The sequence below is a fragment of the Poeciliopsis prolifica genome, unplaced genomic scaffold (assembly GCF_027474105.1).
Source record: "Poeciliopsis prolifica strain line A6 unplaced genomic scaffold, Auburn_PproV2 SCAFFOLD005, whole genome shotgun sequence".
Lineage (NCBI taxonomy): Eukaryota > Metazoa > Chordata > Actinopteri > Cyprinodontiformes > Poeciliidae > Poeciliopsis > Poeciliopsis prolifica.
Genome location: NW_026562380.1, coordinates 13,877,374 through 13,898,076, shown reverse-complemented (window position 1 = coordinate 13,898,076; position 20,703 = coordinate 13,877,374). Strand labels below are relative to the sequence as shown.

Here is a 20,703-nt window from a genome sequence, read left to right as displayed (position 1 = left end):
GTTACTTGGGTCGGCCTGGTACAGTGGTGTGAAGCAGAACCCGGTTACATTGGTGCCGTGACCCGAGCTTCTGCAATCCTGTATCTGCAGCGGTGCTGTCTATTTCCTGGACAGTCGTTGGAGTCACCACATGGACGGTGGGAAACCCCGTGGAATTTCCCTTCCTTCCACCATTTTCTGTTTTCTATTGGAACACTGAGGTGGGATTCTGCACATCTGGTTGTTTACAAAAAAAAAAAAAGAACTGATCTGAATCATGACAGACTTTCCTGGTTTTGGCAGAGGGAGGGGAACAGTTAGTTTTACCCCGCTGCAGTCGCTCAGTAGGGGTAGAGCAGGTTTGCTGGCAGCCCCAGTCTCATCCACACCGAGGCCCACCTTTGCTGAGCTGAATGATAAACCTGTTGATGGTGACTGTGATGATTCCAATCATTCTGAATCAGATACCAGACCTACTAAAGAAAGCCTTTATGCAGAAATAGCAACGCAAATTGGGGTTTCTATTGGAGAAAGCATTGCCTCTTGTATTGAGTCTCGCTTGGGATGTGGACTGGGGAACAGCGTTCTTGGGTCTGCCAGTAATGTGCTCTCTGAACCTTCACTTTTGAATGTGATTGTGAAATCTGATGTTAAGGAACCTGTGTGTTTTAGAGGGGATGGTTGTGACACCTGCAGTGTTCGGGAATGGGAGGAAATGATGATGACCTATTTGAAGAAAAAAGGGATACAGGTAGCTGAACAAGCTGATGAAGTGCTCAGTAAACTGGCAGGGAGGGCAAAAGAGGTAGTCAGGGTGGGCATACGAAGTAATCCATCCTTATGTCTTAAGGTAGGCCCAGAACCTATTTTTGAGATCTTAAAACAGCACTTCAGTGACACTGCCTGTTCAAGCATGCCTTTGGCTGATTTTTATGCAACATTACCTAACTTAGGTGAAACACCTTTCGATTACTGGCTCCGGCTGAACAGAGCCATGGAACTCACAGAGGACTGTCTCAAAAGACAGAATAAGTCCTTTGCATATTTGACAAAAGAACTGACTGCAATGTTCATTCGTCACTGTCCAGACTCAGAACTGTCTCTTATCTTCAAATGCAAGCCCTTACAGCAGTGGACACCTGCTGATGTACACGAGAAGTTGCTGGAGCATAGCAAAGATCAGAAGTGTGGCCATCAGCTGAGTGCATCCAGTGCCTTAAGTTTTCAGCGACAGGAGGTGAGTCTTCATGTGCCAGAGGCTAAATGCGGCAGTAAATGTACCACACCATCACCAACCTCTACATCAGTGCTATCTACTGGACTTAATGCACCGGCGCCTGCTGATCGTCTTGATCATTTGATAGCTCGGCTGGAGGAAGTCCTGGAGGGTCTGCCTCGACAAACAAAGCCACCTGCTAAAGATGATGTCAGAACTCATCGAATCCAAGCACACAAAGTCATGCCCTGTGTAATTTGTGGTGACACTGAACACTCTACCTTTTACCACTGTAGGGCCAATCAGCTGTGCTTCCTCTGCTATGCAGCTGATCACACACGGGCTCGGTGTCCCAGGGCTGTGACTAACAAAGCGAGAGGGCCTGAATCAGCTGCCCAGCAACTGGGAAACTAGTTGGCCTACATGTGGAGGGGGCAAGTGTTAGGCCTGAAATTGCACCCCAAAAGACTGATTTTGATGATCTGGAGTCAGTATACCAAACTGTCTATGAGGAACGTCAGCTTGGTCATCGTCCAGTACTTCAGAACACCAAAGACTGAAACAACATGATGAACTGTTCTATGAAAATGTGACCCTTGGTGGCAAAGTATCTGTCAAAGCAATGCTTGATAGTGGCTCCATGGCCTGCACCCTCAGTACTGATCTGATGCCCCACCTCTTAGATCATGCAGTGTTGCAGACCCCCACCTTGCAACCCACTGATGTTGTACTGATTGGTTGTGGTGGTTCAAGGACAATTCCATCAGGTGTGTGTGACATTACAGTGGAAATGTATGGCTGCAAAGTTGTTGTGCCTATGCTGGTGGTTGCAGGACAAAGCGAGGATCTCATCATAGGCAGCAACCTTATGAGGCATTTGGTCAGTTGCCTGAAGACGAAGGACAAGTTGGGGGTGGATGCAGCAAGGTCTTGACTACAGAGGATGTGTCTGAGCACAATGTGCTAAGTTTAATGTCAGGAGTGGTGGTTCCAGAGAGTGTCAATGATAAGATTGGAACTGTCAAGATAAAGAGAGCCATAACCTTGGAACCTTTGACAGAGCACCTGGTCTGGGGCAGGCTGCAGCTAGGAGATAATGAGGAGGTGGGCAGTGCTGTTGTGATAGAACCCACAGCAACAAGGTCAAGGCCAAGGTCAGTTATGGTCGGAAGAACTGTGGCACATCTTGGAAGTGATGGGTGGCTCCCTGTAAAAGTGTTAAATCCCTGTGACAAACCAATGACTTTAAAACGAAACATGAGGTTAGCTGATGTGTTCACCTGCTCAGCAGTGACGAGCTTCAGCTCCACTGATTCCTGCTTACAACAGAATGTACAACTGCCAACTACTGACTCAGTAAGGTGCAACGATGAGCAGAGTCTCGTCACTGACGTCTCTACCTTACCTGATCGTCCAACTTCAGAGCGAGTAATAGGTGACAGTAGCTCTGTACATACTGTGCTGCAAAATCTGGGACTGTCTGACATTGATATCAACTCCTGTGAAGTGTCACAAGCTAGCAAAGAGAAACTAGTTGACCTCATAGCCCAGTTTGAGTCCATTTTCTCGAGAGACAAGCTAGATTGCGGAAAAGCCACAGGGTACCTTCATAGGATTCGAGTGGTGGATGACAAGCCCTTCCGGTTGCCTTGCCGACGTGTGCCACCGAGTCATTATGACAAATTGAGACAAGCTCTGAATGAAATGGAGGAAAGGGAAATAATTCGAAAGTCATGCAGTGAATTTGCATCACCTTTGGTCCTAGTTTGGAAGAAGTCTGGTGATTTAAGGATATGTAACGACTTTCGCTGGCTCAACGCTAGAACTGTCAAAGATGCCCATCCCCTTCCACATCCAGCAGATGCATGGCTGCTTTAGGAGGGAATGGATTTTTCTCTACAATGGACCTGACTTCAGGCTACTATAATGTGGAGGTGCATGAACAGGACCGCAAGTACACAGCTTTCACATCACCTTTTGGGTTATATGAGTACAATCGTATGCCTCAGGGACTATGCAACAGTCCGGCGACCTTTATGAGGATGATGTTGGGCATTTTTGGAGATCAGAACTTCCTCAGTGTGCTGTGTTATCTTAATGATGTCCTGGTTTTTGCCCCCACTGAAGAAGTGGCACTGCAGCGTTTGCATATGGTGTTCCAGAGGCTGCAGGCTCACAATCTTAAGTTGGCTCCAAAGAAATGCCACTTCTTGAGGCAGACTGTGAAATTCCTTGGACACTTGTTAGTGCTGATGGGATTCAGTCAGATCCGGAGAAAATAGCTTCCATTACATCCCTTACGGAAGCAAACCTCATGGAAGATGGTTCTAAGGTTCCATCTCAGCAGGATCCGCTCGTTCCTGGGAATGGTCATGTATTACCAACAATTTATTGAGAACTGTTCATCCATTGCAAACCTCTGTTCCGGCTGACATCTGGGGAAAAAGGCCCACGTGGTCCAGGGAGAAAGCGCCGACAGGCACATGCAAGGCTGCGTGAGGAGGATTGGACAGATGACTGCAGGACGGCGTTCTTCAAGTTGAAGCAGGCTTTGTTGGATCGAGTGCTCCTGGCTCATCCGAACTTTGAGGAGCCCTTCCTTCTATCAGTTGATGCCTCCAGCGGTGGCCTTGGTGCTGTGTTGTCACAAGTTCCGGCTGGAGCTTCAACATCAAGGCCAATCGCCTTTGCTAGTAAGACACTTAGTCACGCACAGTCCAAGTATCCAGCACATAGGTTGGAGTTCTTTGCCTTGAAGTGGGCAGTGTGCGATAAGTTTCATCATTGGCTGAGGGGTCATCAGTTTACAGTATGGACCGATAATAACCCTTTGACTTACATACTGTCTAAGCCAAGATTGGATGCATGCGAGCAAAGGTGGATTGCGAAACTGGCACCTTTCCAGTTTGATATAAAATACATCCCTGGTCCTAAAAATATAGTTGCTGATGCGCTGAGCAGGGAACCCTTTGTGCAGCCAACTGCCTCCCATCGTTTAATAAGAGTCCCATACAATGATCTGCTGGCTGAAGCAGAGGCAGTTGCCACAGGGGGGTGCAGGAGGCCTTCAGATGGACAGTTCATTCACCTGAAGAGTTCTCAGGTGATGACCAACCTATTGTTTGTCGGTCCACAGTTGTTGCACAGGCAGGAGGGCTGACCTCTTCTGAGGTGGGAGCTGTCCTTCAGGTTCATAAAGAACATGAGTCCAAGGTGTGGCCACACGCTCTTCTTCTGCCTCAGTTATCACAGACTTTGCTCACATCAAACCATATTGATTCTGACATCTTATCGCATGAGGAGCTGGTGAGGCAGCAGCGGTGTGATGATGCACTGTGTAGAGCAATCTTTTATGTGGGAAGGGGGCGAAGACCATCAAGGAGAGAGCGTGCCAAAGAAGCGACTGAAACAAACAGACTTCTGAAGGTATGGCACAAGCTGACTGTGAAAAACGGTGTATTGTATCGAGTCGCCAAGAATCCTGTAACAAAGACAAAAACCTACCTGTATGTTGTCCCACCTGCCCTGCGTCCTGCTGTACTGAAGGGAGTCCATGATGAGGCAGGTCACCAAGGCCAGCAACGAACCCTTTATCTGGCTAGGCAAAGATTTCACTGGTCTGGCATGGCTAAACATGTGGCAGAGTATGAGGTGCTGCAAGCGATGCATTGTTAGCAAGTCCCTGAGCCAGAGGCTAGAGCACCTTTAGAGAACATCAAGACATCAGAGCCCCTTGAACTGGTCTGCATAGACTTTTGGTCAGCTGAGGACTCTGCTAACAAATCAGTGGATGTGCTTGTGGTCACAGACCATTTTACAAAGATGGCGCATGCCTTCTTGTGCCCCAACCAGTCTGCCAAGGCAGTGGCGCACCAACTGTGGCATAACTATTTCTGCGTTTATGGCTTTCCAGCACGCTTACACTCTGATCAGGGAGCAAATTTCGAGAGTGCACTTATCTCTGAACTACTGAGTGTTGCTGGTGTCCAGAAGTCCCACACGACTCCATATCACCCAATGGGTAATGGTTCTTGTGAAAGGATGAACCGGACCTTGGGCAATATGATTCGTGCCTTGCCCCCGAAAGCTAAGCAAAAATGGCCTGATGTGCTGAAAGCCCTCACCTTGCATACAACTGCACTATCCATGAAACAACCGGCTTTGCTCCATTTCTGTTGATGTTTGGCAGGGTGCCGAGACTCCCAATTGATATAGTCTTCGGCTCTGTCATTGACCATCATGACGTCACAGATTATGACCGATATGTCCAGGCGCTTAGGAAAGACCTCAAGGAGGCAATGGACATTGCACAAAGGACGGCGAGCAAACAATTGCAGCGCCACACGGATCTCTACAACCGTAAAGTCCGGGGAGCTCCAGTGGAGATTGGAGACCGTGTTCTTCTTGCCAACAAAAAGGGACGCGGCAAGAGAAAACTGGCTGATCGCTGGGAGAATGTAGTCTATACAGTTGTGGACAAGAATGACACAAGTCACACCTTTAAGCTGCAGGATGTCTCCACTGGGCAGGTGAAGGTTGTCCATCGTAACCTGTTAATGCCAGTGAATTTCTCCCTGTCGAGGATGCGGCGCTGCAGGATGGGGTGGATGTGTCTTCTGAATCTGGCTCGCTGATAGCTGAAGGCGATGGAGATGCTGTGTCTGACATGTCTGTAACATCTGCTGAATACAGGACAAGAGCTTGGGTTTCTGACTTGCCATCTGTAGCCTCCAGTGAGCCCCTGCTGACTGAGGATATTGACCCAGAAGGCACTGATGTGGGCCATCAACTGGCCTCTGGCTGTGCTCCCGCTATTGGCACTGATGTGCGAGAAAATTCAACCAGTGATGAGCAACGATCTGACCTGGTCACGTCCATGGATCCAGGTAGATGCTCTTCTGTTTTGGAGGCAGCAACCACTGCTGAACATGATCCAGCCTGTTGCCTTTAGTTGCAGTTCCTGTCTCAGCTGAAATTGTTGTTCCTGCTGAAGACCGTACTGTTGTTGACGGGGCGGTGGAGACTTCCAAAAGATCGAGGGTGGGGAGGTTACTTAAGCCTGTTTCTCGATTGATCGAGATAATGCATCAGAAAACTGAAAAAGTTTGAGTCTTGTTAGGGTGAAGATATATGTTTTATTGTACTTGTATTGGACAATGGTGTTTCAGAACCAACAAAGTGCTTTTGTTTTCATCTGTCTGTCTCAGGATGGCGTATGGTTATAATATGACAAAATATGTAATGGGCATGTTTTTTTTTTTCTGCTTCCCATATGTGTGATGAAGGGGTCTGGCCAACTTCTTCTCACACTGGTTCTTTTGAGAATAGTCATCTGACTGGATTTTCTTTGTAACTGTAATGCCTGTAATTTACTGAGCAGATTTATCACATCTCAATGGCTGTGCGTATGCTATTGGGGAATTGTCTAAAATGTTCATTCGGCTTGTTTTTCTCTTCTGGTTGCTATGGTGTATCTGATTTTTTTTTTTCATGGGGTTGTTTCTTTTATTTGTATTTGTTTATTTCGGGCTGCAAGTGGAATTCAGCAGGGGGAATGTAACAGAGTTTATGTTGTAGAATCCACTTGCTTTATATATTATCAGTGCAATGGGAAATAGCGCCTCCTCTCTGTGTGGCTGGTTATATGTTGCTGGCCTCTGTAATCAGTGCCAGTCTATGGAAGCTGCACGAGAGGTGAGTTTCATTCCTCAGCACACAGCAAGGAAAAGTGTTAGAAACACAAAGTATCATTCTTAATAACTTACATCAATAGTGTGCAACTACTATTTATGATTTGTGTGCCTGGCATCAATTTTGCACTTTTAGTTTTGTTAATATTTTGTAAAACACTTTCTGTGCTAAGTTAAAGTCAACATGACGCTCTGTTGTAGTGTGCTGAGGGAAGCTGAACCATTGCATTGATTCCAACCGATCTGTTCTCATTCAGGTACATCATTTATTATTGTATTTTTTATTGAATGTTAAAATATTAATGTACTGTAATCAGTGCCAGTCTATGGAAGCTGCACGAGAGTGTGCTGAGGGAAGCTGAACCATTGCATTGATTCCAACCCGATCTGTTCTCATTCAGGAAATAACTGCCTGTTCACCCAGACTCCTGGTCTTCACTAAAACATCTACACAACGCAGAGTCGAGGGGTTACTTGGGTCGGCCTGGTACAGTGGTGTGAAGCAGAACCCGGTTACACATACAATAATTCAATCTAAGGTTTACCTAAAGTCATATAGAGGAAAAGGGCGCACAGCAATATGTAAAACTGAGATTTAATTTGTGGTCTTTGCATTATCATTGAAAAACCTTCCTCCCACCATTAAGCATGCTGTGGGAATGTCATTTAACAGTATGGATAAAGAAGCTGGTCATATTTTGTAGATAGCTGAAAGTAGGTGCAGAGCAGGCCTAGACAAAATCAGACTGCAAAAGTCTTGAGATTTTCTTTTACCTTCCAGAAGGACAACAAATGTTAAAATGGAATGCTTTAGATCAAAACTAATACATGTGCTAAAATGGCTCAGGTAAATCCAAACTGTATTTACAACTAAGAAAAGGCAAAATGAAAATTTGCAAATGTCTTAGGTTTTACCCATTTTTCCCCAAATTACCAAGGTCTTCAAATATGAAAAGCTGCAGTTTAACGTTAGTTTAGGTCTGCCAACTTGTGGGATTTTTAGTGTTTTTATTTTTTTTAGATTCAACTGAAGAAATTGCAGGCTGCTACCAACAGACTCTAAAGATCCAATTTAAAATTGATTCTTTGCTAAGCTGTCTGTTGTCTGTGTGTGGACAAAACACTGCTGCAAAATCAATGATTTGATGTTGGTTGTGTTTCCTTAGAGGTAAATGTTTGTTTCCCCTCGACTGGTTTAAAAACAATAAATAAATAAAATAAAATATACAAAAAAAGAAAGAAAGAAAAAAGAACAGAATCTCACTGCACAGGGTCATAAGTAGGATTAATCTGAAAAGTGTGCAATTGAATTTTATTCTATCTGTGTGGTTTTGCTGATTTGAATATTTAAAATTAATTCAATGCATAATTTGGACTGTTTTGTTTTGCAAAATGCCTTGAGGTGGCATTTACCATGAATTAGTGCTGAATAAAGAAATTGAATTTAACAGACTTATAAAGGTAGGAGTTTTTTTTTTTTCATTAAATGTTTGTACACAAGATTATAAAAATATTATGGAAGCAAAATAACTTTTAATCTTCTGATAATATTATAATGGTGAGTTGTTTTTGGGACCTAAAACCTAGAAATGATAAATTGCTAAATTTATATGTACAAGGATTAAAAACTCAGTTGAAACAAAATAAAAAGATACATGGTGGCTTCACAGACATAGAATAATACTAATAACAATAAGAAGACAAATACACAAGTTTCAATGCCAAAGTACTTAGGTGACTCTGGACTTCTATACTTTGCAGTCTATTGATAAGACACTGAATGGAGAGTAAAAAACCGTGATTAATTAGAAAACATTTTTAGTATCCACTGAGAGACATGGATATAAGTACTTCTGATTTTGTAGCTGTGTTTGGCTTTGAAGTATCCAACAGATCAGGCATGAAAGGCGACAGATGTGCCCTTTCCCACTATGTGCTGTATGTCTCTGTATTATCTAACACTGATGTCCTTTTTTGCTCTTTCAAGATTCAGGCCCTTCAGTTGACCAAACATGTTGTTCACTCTACCTGAAAAATGTCCAATTATACTGTTAACCTCAACATCGTAAACATACTGTCCTAAAATTCAAAACAGGTAAATACTGAACAACACTAAACAGTATACCAAGGTTAAATTGCAAGGGTGAAAATCTCTCCTTATCTTTGCTTCAATTTGATTATTTCTACTAATGCATCAATCTGACTTCTACCTGTTTTATTCTGATCAGTCACAGAAAGGCGAGATTCACAGGTTCATATTCTACAGTGGGATTTTGCTCTGTAGAGCGACAGTACAGGCAGAAGGCAGGCAGGTTCATGGTGAAAGCGAAGAAGTGTATTAGAGCAGAATCCGAACTGAATGTGAAGAAGAATGCATAAGAGCAACATCTGTTGTCCAATTCAAAAACGGTAAGAAAAATTAAGCACTAAGCGAGAGTAACACATTGGGATCTGATAAGGGCTAAATGAACCCTGAGGAATTTTACAGAATTAAAACAGAGGACTCTGATTAAATGACGTTGGAAAGGCTCTGGGGGAGCAGCAAATGAGGGAGCTGGGTGAAAAAATTGTTAATCACAAGCATTAGGCAATAATCAAAACAAAGCAGACACAACAACTTGAGCAAGAACCCAAACCTACGCATAAACTCCCCCAAAAAATACAGAACAAAATCACAACATTAAGACAAAGTCTCTCAACGCCAGCTTCATGCACCTATTCAGACTCTCCAATGGGAGAGTCAAAAAGCCATCAGGACCCAAAGAGGTACAGAGTTATCTCAGAGGCACCTATGGTCACCAACAGGGCTAGAATAGAACAGCTGAATATAACTTTGGGGAAATTCGGATAACGGCAACATCAGGGCTTGTAGGGTCACAAAAAGATTTTTTAAAAATGGATGGATGGACGGCCGGTCTAGACTCTGAAGGTCAATGGACCAGTGGTGGAGGTGACCAGGTCCAGAGAAGGTCCAGCTTTAATGCCTCAGTGTCATGCAACGTTTGGGTGTGTCCCTCGAATCAAATGGTTGATTCCAGTCAAGTTCATCTTTGAATGCAGAACACAGGCTTGGATTTTAAGACCAATATATGCTCCACGGGGCGATCTAAAAGCTGTGCATAGTAATAAAGAAATCTACGAACAGATGTTACATGAATAACAATGAATTTATGGAAGACACTGCACAAAAATAGTTAGCAAATTCTCAAAATAAAATCCATAAAATAAAAGGGGTACACAACTCAAAAGAGAAATAATACAGAAAACAATCGCAATGTTGACACAAAGTTCTTTAACACATGTTACAGGGTTTCATTGTATTTTATTTGGATATGGTATTTTTAAATGTATCTGCAGCAAACGTTAGTTATTTTTTAGTTAAAAAGAAAACTTGAACGTCAAACTAGTCTTCATATTTTCATTTTTTAATTAACGCATCACAGACTTTTTTTGGTCTCTTTTCAATAATAAAACTGAATCTCTAGCATGTCCTTACATTAATGTCAATGATGAGTTGAAAAGATCATGCATTATCTGTAACTGGTAATAATTACTAATTCTTGTCTATCAACTCAGATGTAGACTTAAGCTAAATCCTTCTTTAGTTTTCCCCCCAGATCATTTGGTCATAAGAAAGCCTTTTAAGATGCTGCCACACGGTTTTTGCTTACTTCTTAATTCTTGCTTCCAGTTAGTTGAAGAGTGCTGGCATCAGCTTATAAGTCATAACTCTTGGTGGCTTGCTGCCAAAATAAATATTTTATCTGTTTGATAAAGACATAAATGCACTCCATTCATTGGGTCTTCAAGAGGCAGCCGGCTGAAAAGGCCTGGAGTCAAAACCCCGTTTAAGTTGAGTGTCCAGTTAAACACGTGATGAGCCAACTGCTGATGAGTGGCAAAAAAAACACCCAAACTCTATTCTTTTCATTGAAACACATTCATTTTTGGTTCATTTCTGTACTGCCCTTATTTTTGTCACTATTTTTATTTGTTCATTTTACAAATGGCAACTTTATGTTGGTGTACAGTCTAATATATTTCTGTATCATTTCACCGTACTTTACATTAAGTTATAATAATATTGTTTTCTGAAAAACAATATACTGATGTGCACATTTGACATCTGCAACTGAATGCACAGCCATTTGTCATTTCATAGCAATTTGACATCTTATATGGCAAAGTGTGGCTTTGAACGACTTATAGAAACATGACTTATGTAAAATTTTCTCTTTATTCAAATACAGAAGATCTATAGTTTCATCATTCATTTCCACAATTGTTTGTAAGCAATACTAATTATACTTTCATTATACAGATTCATTCTTAAAGTAAATACAATGAACGTAAAGCTCTAAAAGAAATCAACAAGAAAGTACTGAACTTTATTATGCCCAATGTCTTGTGGAGCAGTTCTAAAAGAAATATTTACCTATCAGGGTGGAATGCGAACTCACTGAATTTTTAATGTTTAACCAAAACCATATTTTAATTCTGTTAGTTATTTAATCAAGCTAATAGAATCAAATACTGGTGGATCCTAAAATCACATGCATGTCAGCCAAACTAACTCAAATACTAACCAAATCTACCTTTTATTTAAGGCATCCTTTAACAACATAGACATAATTTTCTTTGGGAATAATTAATTATTTTTGAATTGGAACTGAGCAAAATAAAATTGTGTGTTCTATTTTGAGGAACTGAAAATGTGTATTTTTGCTGTATTAGAGTTAAAGCAATGTGTATTTTTCCAAATAAGGTTTTAATTAAATATTGTGAGAGTACTACAGCAATACTACGTTTGCCTAAGCTTTCAGCTGTTCGTCTTAACGACAATTTTGGCGGAGATTATTGAAGTGGGCTGTTGCGTTTAAAAAAAAAATGGGTCAAAGACTCCATTTCCCACAATCCAGCTGCCCATTCTTCGTCGTCGAACAAAAACGCGGAAACAAAAGAACTAATCAGTTTTTCAAAACAAGCAACGAGTCGGCATAAAGTGAGCCTTGTCGTGGGTGACAGCTGTCAGAGTTTAGACCGTAGCTTCTCATAACCCACTCACAAAGACTTAGCATGGCTTTGAAGAGAATACAGAAGGTGAGAACAGTCGTCTTTTCGTAGTTTGTTTAATGTGCCCGACGGGATGAAGCTATGCGGCGGAAACGCCTATGTAATGTTAGCCATCTGTTTGTTAGCCGTTTCTGGCGGCTGTTTGTTGTAACTTTTCATTTTCTCGATTTTGAACAGTTAGCAGGCTGCTAACTGCTTCAGCAGTCAGCTTTTGAATCAATCAAACTTTTGATTAATTTGTGCCTTAAAAAGAATAAATAAAAAATCATATTTCCTGCTGATGTCGCTGATTTGCAGAGTGGTGAACCGACATGAGGACACAAGCCATCCATTGGACTTGTAGAAAGGCTGACATTTGTACATGTGATGGCTGTATGCCGAAGCTTATGATGCTATCAGCAGGCGGCATTAGGATAGCATTAATGACAACACTTTTTTTGTAGCGTAGTATAGTTTCCTCCCTTGTATGCTTGTTTGCTAACACTAGTTGACACTTAAGTAAAAGTAAATGTGTGTAAGTACCTTAACTATTGATATTGACATTGAGCAATATAGTAAACTTTTTGTTTTCTTTTAAGGAGTTAAATGACTTGCAGAGAGACCCTCCAGCTTCATGTTCTGCTGGACCTGTAGGAGAAGACAGTAAGTGTGAGGATCTGCATCTGTTGACATCTTTAGAAACCATCTGTTCTTTTCTCTATCTTTTTAATCCTTGAATTAGTGCTGTGTCTTTGAGACTGAGTTGTGACTTGGATGTTATGTGCGTTAATTGCGTAACCTGACGTTTGTTTGTCTTTGCTTCCTTAAGTGTTTCACTGGCAAGCCACCATCACAGGACCGGTAAGCTGCTTCTGGATTTGCTTGCAGCAATTTTTAAAAACCAAATTGCTTCTAGATCTTTAGACAATAGTGTTTTATGTTGACTTTACAGCTCTTTCTGTTGTGTATGGTGAACACAGACTGGCATGCTCTACCATGTCATTCACTGAAGCCCATGACGTTGTTGAGCCACAGATATTGGGCATGCTTTCACTATAATCTGCTCTTGTGTTTCAGAATGACAGCCCTTATCATGGAGGAGTTTTTTTCCTTTCTGTCCATTTTCCCACCGATTACCCCTTTAAACCACCAAAGGTATAAATAGAAATGTCTTTTAAAACATTATCTTTGTTGTCAGATATGAACATCAACGACAGTCTCGTATAGCTGGACTTCAACCACGTTGTAAAAGAGAGCTTTTTCTCTTTTGGGCTTTGTTTTCCTCTATAGGTCGCCTTTACGACAAAAATCTATCACCCAAACATAAACAGCAATGGCAGCATTTGCCTTGACATCTTGAGGTCTCAGTGGTCCCCTGCTCTTACGATTTCAAAAGGTAACTAAACTTTGATTTGCCAGTTCATTACAGACATTACTGCAACAGATGTGGGTCAGAATGATAGACAACACAATTTTAAATGTAAATTGACAGAAGGACAAAAATTAGCCTCATATTTCATACTGATCCTGTCTGAGTTTGTACAAGACGTGTAAACATTGTGTACCTGCTTTGACAACTGATGATTTAAAGTAATGTTCTCTCATTTACTTGTTAATCGCATCTCTTGCACTGAAGTAGAATTCTTTCTTTTTATATTTATTACATGGTATAGAGGATGGGCATTTATTGTATTTATTGTATTATCTAGCATTGCCTTGGGAAAAAATGTGACAAAAATGAGTAAATGTGTTATTATATTATGCTGTTTGCTTACCTCAACACTGATTGAATAGCTGGAGAAACGGTCAGTTTTTTTTCCCATTATTTTCGTGAAGTTATCAATAAATGCAGCGTCTACATTTAAAAATGTGACTTAATATAGTTTTAATATAGTTGTACTGCTTAATTTAAGCATTGAAGGGAAGTGCCCTTTTTCAAATTGCAAAATGTCATTGTTAGAGCAGTATGTAGTGTTTGAGTCTTTTTATCATATTATCATATTTGCAATACATTGCACAAAACTTGTAAAAAAAAAAAAGGATACATATCGTTCTTATGTCCTTTTTGCTGAGTCATTTTGGTTTGTTCAAGGTCACAGCCTGGCCCAAAACGGGATCAGAATCAAAATCAACGGAAATAGACTGTCATACAAATTTTCTGGTATATGTGAGATCTGAGCTTTTGTGGAAATTCATTACCACAACTCATTCCAAGATAATTCGATGCAGTGTGAAATAAATGGCTCCGGTTTAATTTGCACCTTCATTTTGTCCATTGTGCTTTTATTTTGGGACCAGTAACTTCCAATTTTAGACAGATGTGGTCTGACATATCCTGGCATCTCTCCTGGTATTTAACTATTTTCAGACATTTTTGAGACGATTCACCATGAAAATGCTCAAGTTTCCTCTTTCTCACATGCTAATTCCAATTTATTTTAGTTATTTTTGTTCTGACACAAGTGTGGGATCATTGATTAGATACTTATGATCTAAGTGACCTTCTGCTTTTGGTTAAATATAATATAGTAATTAGCCATATAAGCACATTTCCTTGTAATATGAATTGATTGCATGACTGACATGAAGTGAATCCAAAAAGGTGGGATGAAGTGGACAGCATCTAAATAAATTGATACGCTGTTGTTGAAACTGCTATAGCTTTCCATGTATAATGTTGTATTACCACATGTATGCCATTTTGGTCTAAATGTGAGGAAATTAAAGGAATTTTGTGGGATGTCAATGTAATGTATTAGAGATATTTGTGTTGCTTTTAATATATTTTTATTCTGAATAGTGCATGTTCAGAGATGTTCAGGTATATCAGGACCATTTTTCTGAGTTTTCAGACTCTGGCAATTATTAGTCAAATCAATTAGGAATTGGGAATCTTTCAATTTCTTATCTTGTTTGCGCCTCAGAAAGCCAGCTGCTTTAAAGTACATTTTAACCTGGGAAAATGATATTAGGCTGTGATATTTGAGTTGGGGTTGTGTCAGTTCTGTGCATGAGGCTCATATGTGCGGTATACATGACGTTAGAGCTGCAACAGAATCTTTCTACCTGTCCACTAGAGATACATGGGGTGATCAGTTTGCGTTTGGCACAGAGTAACCAGGCAAACACAGAAGTTTGTTTAGAGGCATGAAATGTAAACTTACTTTGAAGACTTGGTGTGGAGTTGTTCCTTTCTCTTGAGAAACTCTTAGCTAAAGTACAGTCAGAAAGATAGAAAAGTGAGGAAGTGCGTATCGGATATCTGTGTGGAGTGCACAAGAAGCAGGAGAAAGATGGAGCATACATACAACAAGACAATCTCTGTTTTGCTTATTTCTTTTCTTTTCAATAGACGGCTCCTAGAAAGATCTAAGCAGGAAGTGCAAAGCAAATTCAAACAAAAAGGCACTTCTTTTACACACATTTTTGTTCTTTTTTTTTTAAGTTTTGTTGTCCATCTGCTCCCTTCTTTGCGACCCAAATCCCGATGATCCACTCGTCCCTGAGATTGCACAGATCTACAAGACAGATAGACAAAAGTAAGTATCTTTGTATTTAATTATCTGACAAATCTCCTTTTTTTTCCATTCTAATAATGTTTTCACTTGACCTCCTAAGGTATAACAAACTAGCTAGAGAATGGACCCAGCGGTACGCAATGTGACGGAAAAATATAAAGCAACAACTTCTGCCAGAACTTCTCAACAGATGACAGTACTGTTAAAGTGCTTTCTCCACACTGGTTGTAACTGAGGTGTTTAATCTGCTTAATGCACTTTCTCTACTGAGGTTTTACTTGACTTAACCCGTTTTACTATTTTGGCATTATTGGAATTATTATTCTGAATATTTTATTTGAAGTGTTGCGGTGGAGCGACTGTATGTTTCTTTGAACAGATTTGTATTTATATTTTTCATTATCTTGAAATAAAAAATATTTAGCAGAATATGAATTCCATTTACTTCTTACCACCTTAAATAAAGGTGGGTTTTTTTTCTCATTCAATGTGTTGTACGACTATTTGACCACATTATTGTCTGTTTTATAGTTTACATGACCACTAGATGGCACACCTCACTTTCTACTAACCAAGCCGTTTTTAATGAGGCGTTATCTGTTCCCCTCCACACGATTTGTTTTATTTAATTTGTATTTGCCAAATGCCTAATTATGTGGACTGTGGTTATTACTGTGTTTTGCTGGAGTGATGAAGTAAAAATAGAAAGGATGTTCTATAAATTAAAATTTAATTATCTTCTCCAACAGCTGTCCCAATGTTCTTGTACAATTAGCAAATATAGATTAATGAAGATGTTCCGGTTTTCTTTTAAAATGTTCATTAATGCTTATTTATGCTGTCCCAGTTGATTGTTTTTGTGTTTTACAGTTACATTTTTGCTACTTAAAAAAATCATTTATATTTTAGCATAAATTAAACTTAATTTCAAGGAAAGACATTATGTTGCAACAAAACTGTTCTGAGTTCTAGTATAACATGCAGACAGTTATTTATGATGAGGATGCCATTTTATGGTCTGTACTTTATTCTATGCAACTGTTCAAATTGTGTAGTAAATCTACAGTGTTTGCATAAGGTAACTTTGTTTTAACTTTGTATTATTTAATTCGTGCAGGATATGAAGATAAATGAGGGTTTTATGCTGCAGATATAGTCTGCATTGAGCTTCATAACCATTCTTTAACAGGCTAATTCCATCCACTAGATCAGATTGTAGTTAGTTGCTAGCGGGAAACCATTTTCGGTGATTTATTATGGCAAAAGATTGTTTTGTTTGTTTTTTTTTTGCCATGTAATTGAGCATTTATTATTTAAATTCTTCATTTTATTTTATATGGTGCAGTAATTATGATGCAGTAGACATGTTGCAACAGACAAATTTAGTGCTTATATATTTGTATGTTTCAAACAATTGGGTGCACAAGCTTAAATTTACAATGAATTCTCTCTAGTTTACACAGGTCAAAATGCTACATACAGTCCCATTGTTATCCTCCCATTCATTATCTTGCATGCTTATCCCTAGTGGGGTCATGATGGATGCTGGTGCCTATCTCCAGCAGTCAACGGGAGAGAGGCGTTGACTTAGGCGATCCTGCAATGGACAGAAGGCCAGTCTATCACAGGGCAACAGAGACAGACAGGAAAAACAATCTTTCACGCACACACTCCCACCTAAGAAGAGTTCAAAAACTGTGGGAAGAAGTCAGAGTACCCAGATGCACAGGGAGAAAATGCAAACTCCATGTAGAAAGACCCCAGGCTGGAATTGCAGGGCAACAGTGGTACCAATTGCCTCACTGTCCAGCCCACCCCATTATTATTTAAGTAAATATCCCATAGCAAGTGGCAGAAACTATACACTTTAGGCAAAAAAGATCTTGGCATGATTTGGACTGGATATTTGTCTATCATTTTTGGCAGGCCCAGTCGAGTTTATCTAAACAGAAGTGAGTACATTTTCAAAAGTTTGAGTTATACCAGAAACTCACTGTTCGCCTGTTTTATCTTCTCTAAAACCAGTTTTGATGTGTGTTTGAAATCTTTATCCTATTTTAACTCTCAATTGTGTCCAGGTTACAAACTTGCTAGCCTAAACTTTTACCTTGAGATGAAAAGAAATGACTTAGGGTGTTTAAGAAACAACAAGCCTGACGCTAGTGCAACTGTCCAACATTGGACACTGAGAACATCGGTTCTCTCTCAGCCCATGGCAATCGAGAAGTCTCTCCCTCAGGAATTGATGTTGCCAATATGTCCAAGCCATATACCTTCTGGTAAAACGTTTAATGTTGGAACAAAACAAAGATTAAACTATTTGGTTTGAACAACAAAAGGTATGTTAAAAGGACCATGATGAAACTCAAACCTAAGAATATTGTAACAGTGTTCGGTGCTGGTAACATCATGTAATGGTCCTTTTTGCTGCAAGGGGTACTGTACAATAAGGAAGTAGGACTACCTTCAAATTCTTAAAATTTGTGTAAACAATTCTGGTGAACAATTCTGGTAAGTCACAAAGACTGTCAGCTGAGTCAGAATCACCTTATGTACACTCACTGGCTACTTTATTAGGCACATCTGCTAAGTTGCTTATTAAAGTGAATAGCAAATCAGCCATGCACATGGCAGCAACTCACTCAGTGAATTTAGACAAGTAGATGTAGTGAAAATGGCTTGCACTGAGTAAGAATAGTCATTTAAGTGAATTTTGAATGCGATGTGGTCATTAGGGTAGATGGGATAGTTTGGTATAAATTGCCAATGTACTGGGATTTAAAGCACAGCCATCTCTTTGGTTTACTGAGTGGTGCAGAAAAAAGTCTAGTTGTGTGAAAGAATTTCCTTATTGATGATTGAGAAGATTATGAAGAACAGACAATAGAGAAAAACAACAACAGCTAAAATAAACAACTTATGATAAGGGTTTGCAGAATACCATCTCTTGAATGTGCAACATGTTGACCTGGCAGTAAATGGGGAAACAGCAGCAGACCATAATATTCATGTTGACTAACAGAAAGATAAATCTAGAACCGAAATTTACACAAGTTCACCAGAACTGGCAAAATATTGTCTGCTCTAATGAGTCTCAATTTGAGCACCAGTATTCAGGGTCAGGATTTTGTGTTAACAATATGAAAGAATGGATTCATCCTGCTTTTATTAACGGCGGTGGTAGTGTAATGCCATGGGGAATGTTTTCTTGCCACAGTTTGGGCTCTTTCCAAAAAACTGTACATTGTTGAAACACCACTTCCCCCTTTAATATACCTGTCTTCTGATGGCTATGTTCTGGAGGAAATGTAGTCGAAGCTGAAATCCTCTTGAACATGATGAGGAGTTCATTGGACACTGATACCTTCTTCTGGTCACCAGATCTCAGTCCAGTAGAGTAGCTTGGAAGGTGGTGGAAAAGGGAATCAGCAGCGCATCAGTATAAACTCTATAACAGTCACTCATCCAGAATCTAGTACATGTACGGTGTTCCTAATAAAGTGGCCAGTGACATGAGGCATCTAATTTCAAAGATGGCCTGCTCTGAATGTCTCTTTGGTTCCATCCACGCATTGGTTCCATCCAGGATTCAAGACGGCCTCGTGTTTTCTTCTAATACTACAAGAAACTTTTGAATGCACATGTTTCGAAGTGTAAAAGTGGATGTAGCCGCTTCTTTCAAGTGATGCATGGAGTTACTCAGCCAGAAACAACAAATGAAATCCAGAACCTTTCTCGGAACCAGTAAAAGATCTTCGCAGGAACCCGGGGGGTGGAGGGCTGGGAGTGGGGGGGCATGTTCTAAAACTTTCTGGGAGGAGTCTGACACGTGAAACTTTCCCGAGGAGCTGCTTGGTATGTGTGCTGGTGGAGGCTCCGTTAACTCTGCAGACAGACGAACAACAGCGAGCGGATCTCTGAGCTGCTGCTGCTGCTGCTGCTGCCAAGAGTCTGTCCAATGGAGGAAAAACGACTGGGCTTGAAGTAACCGCGGATGAAAAAAATATAAATAATATTGATAAGAATAATAAAAACTTCGACTGCCCTACAATGAGCACGCACGACGCCTCGAAGTGACGGATTTTTTTAAAAAGTGAACAGACGTCTGTTTTTATTTTTATTTTTTATTATTGTCTTTTTTTATTATTATTATTTATTTAACTCTAGCTTTAAAAGTCAAATCGCTGTGGCCCCTGGAGGAAGTGACCGCGCGGCGCCATGGCTGCCCAGTGCGACACTCTGAGCGGATACTTGCAGCAGCAGCAGTCGGACCAGGGCTCGAACAGCGAGCGCAGCACCGACTCCCCTCTCCCCGGATCAGAGGAGGACCTCAGCGGGCCCCATCCGCTGCCGGACCCGGAGTGGACCGAGGAGAGGTTCCGTGTGGACCGCAAGAAGCTGGAAATCATGTTGTTAGGTAAATGAATAAAAACTAAAAGAAGAAGAAAAAAAAAAACTCCAGTGAAGTTAATATATTTGTCACAAAGTAGCTACTACCCGACTCATTCAGATACTTAATTGATGGGCAAGTATGGTTGTAATGGCGGACATGTTGGTTTTTCTTGACACCATGTGGCGCAAAATTAAGTTTCTTGTGCATCATTTGGAAGAATCAATCAGAGCAATTAAGGCCGGGCAATTAATGTTTCCAATTATTACTTTGTGACTTTAACACCAACACATAAAGTGACTGAAAAGAAAGTAAATTATAGATTTATTGTTGCTATTTGTCGGTGGATGGATTTAGAGAAGTTTAAAAAAAAGAGTTTCCCTGTTTGGCATTAAAGTTGTAGCCGAACTTACGTGCTCTGACCACAAGGTGTCGCCACACAAGTTCCTGTTTGCTTCCATGTGTGTCTGTAGACTAAACTGAAATTGACCTGAACATTCAGTTTACTTGCTTCCCAGCAGAAGAGTTTGCTTATGCGCACAGCTGATGAAACAGGCTTGGCTCATCTCAAGGTTTTTATGTTTTAGCCTTTCTTTATTGCCAGTGCCTCCATTCATCATGGTTGCTTAAAACATAACTGATTCCTGCTGAGCTGCCAGGAATAATGTCAGCTTCTCTTAGCACTAGGACTGGGTTAGTTTTAGAGTGCCACTGTATTATTCTTGAGTACAAACTTGACATGTATGTCAAAATCTGAATCCGCAACATTTAATTAACATTTAAATACATTTCAATGACGTATTTAAGGCAATTATTCCCATTTCTGCACTGTCAACATTATATATTGCAGCATCAACA

At 40.5% G+C, this 20,703-nt stretch overlaps 2 protein-coding genes across 2 annotated transcripts in view; both read left to right on the top strand.

The window, feature by feature from the left end:
* Positions 1-11,825: 11,825 nt before the first annotated feature.
* Positions 11,826-16,532, top strand: LOC129359966 (ubiquitin-conjugating enzyme E2 D2-like). The gene is made up of 7 exons (XM_055029970.1): positions 11,826-11,985; positions 12,537-12,600; positions 12,767-12,798; positions 13,015-13,092; positions 13,228-13,333; positions 15,383-15,476; positions 15,556-16,532. Exons 1-7 carry the CDS (start codon positions 11,962-11,964, stop codon positions 15,599-15,601), a joined length of 444 nt encoding a protein of 147 aa, XP_054885945.1. The 5' UTR covers positions 11,826-11,961; the 3' UTR covers positions 15,602-16,532.
* A 2,884-nt stretch (positions 16,533-19,416) lies between these two features.
* The window catches only part of LOC129360183 (protein bicaudal C homolog 1-like), a 58,011-nt gene continuing 56,724 nt past the window's right edge, over positions 19,417-20,703 (top strand). Inside the window, 1 exon segment of the mRNA XM_055030313.1 lies at positions 19,417-19,872. Within this exon segment, the coding sequence (XP_054886288.1) occupies positions 19,674-19,872 (199 nt within the window). The 5' untranslated portion in view covers positions 19,417-19,673.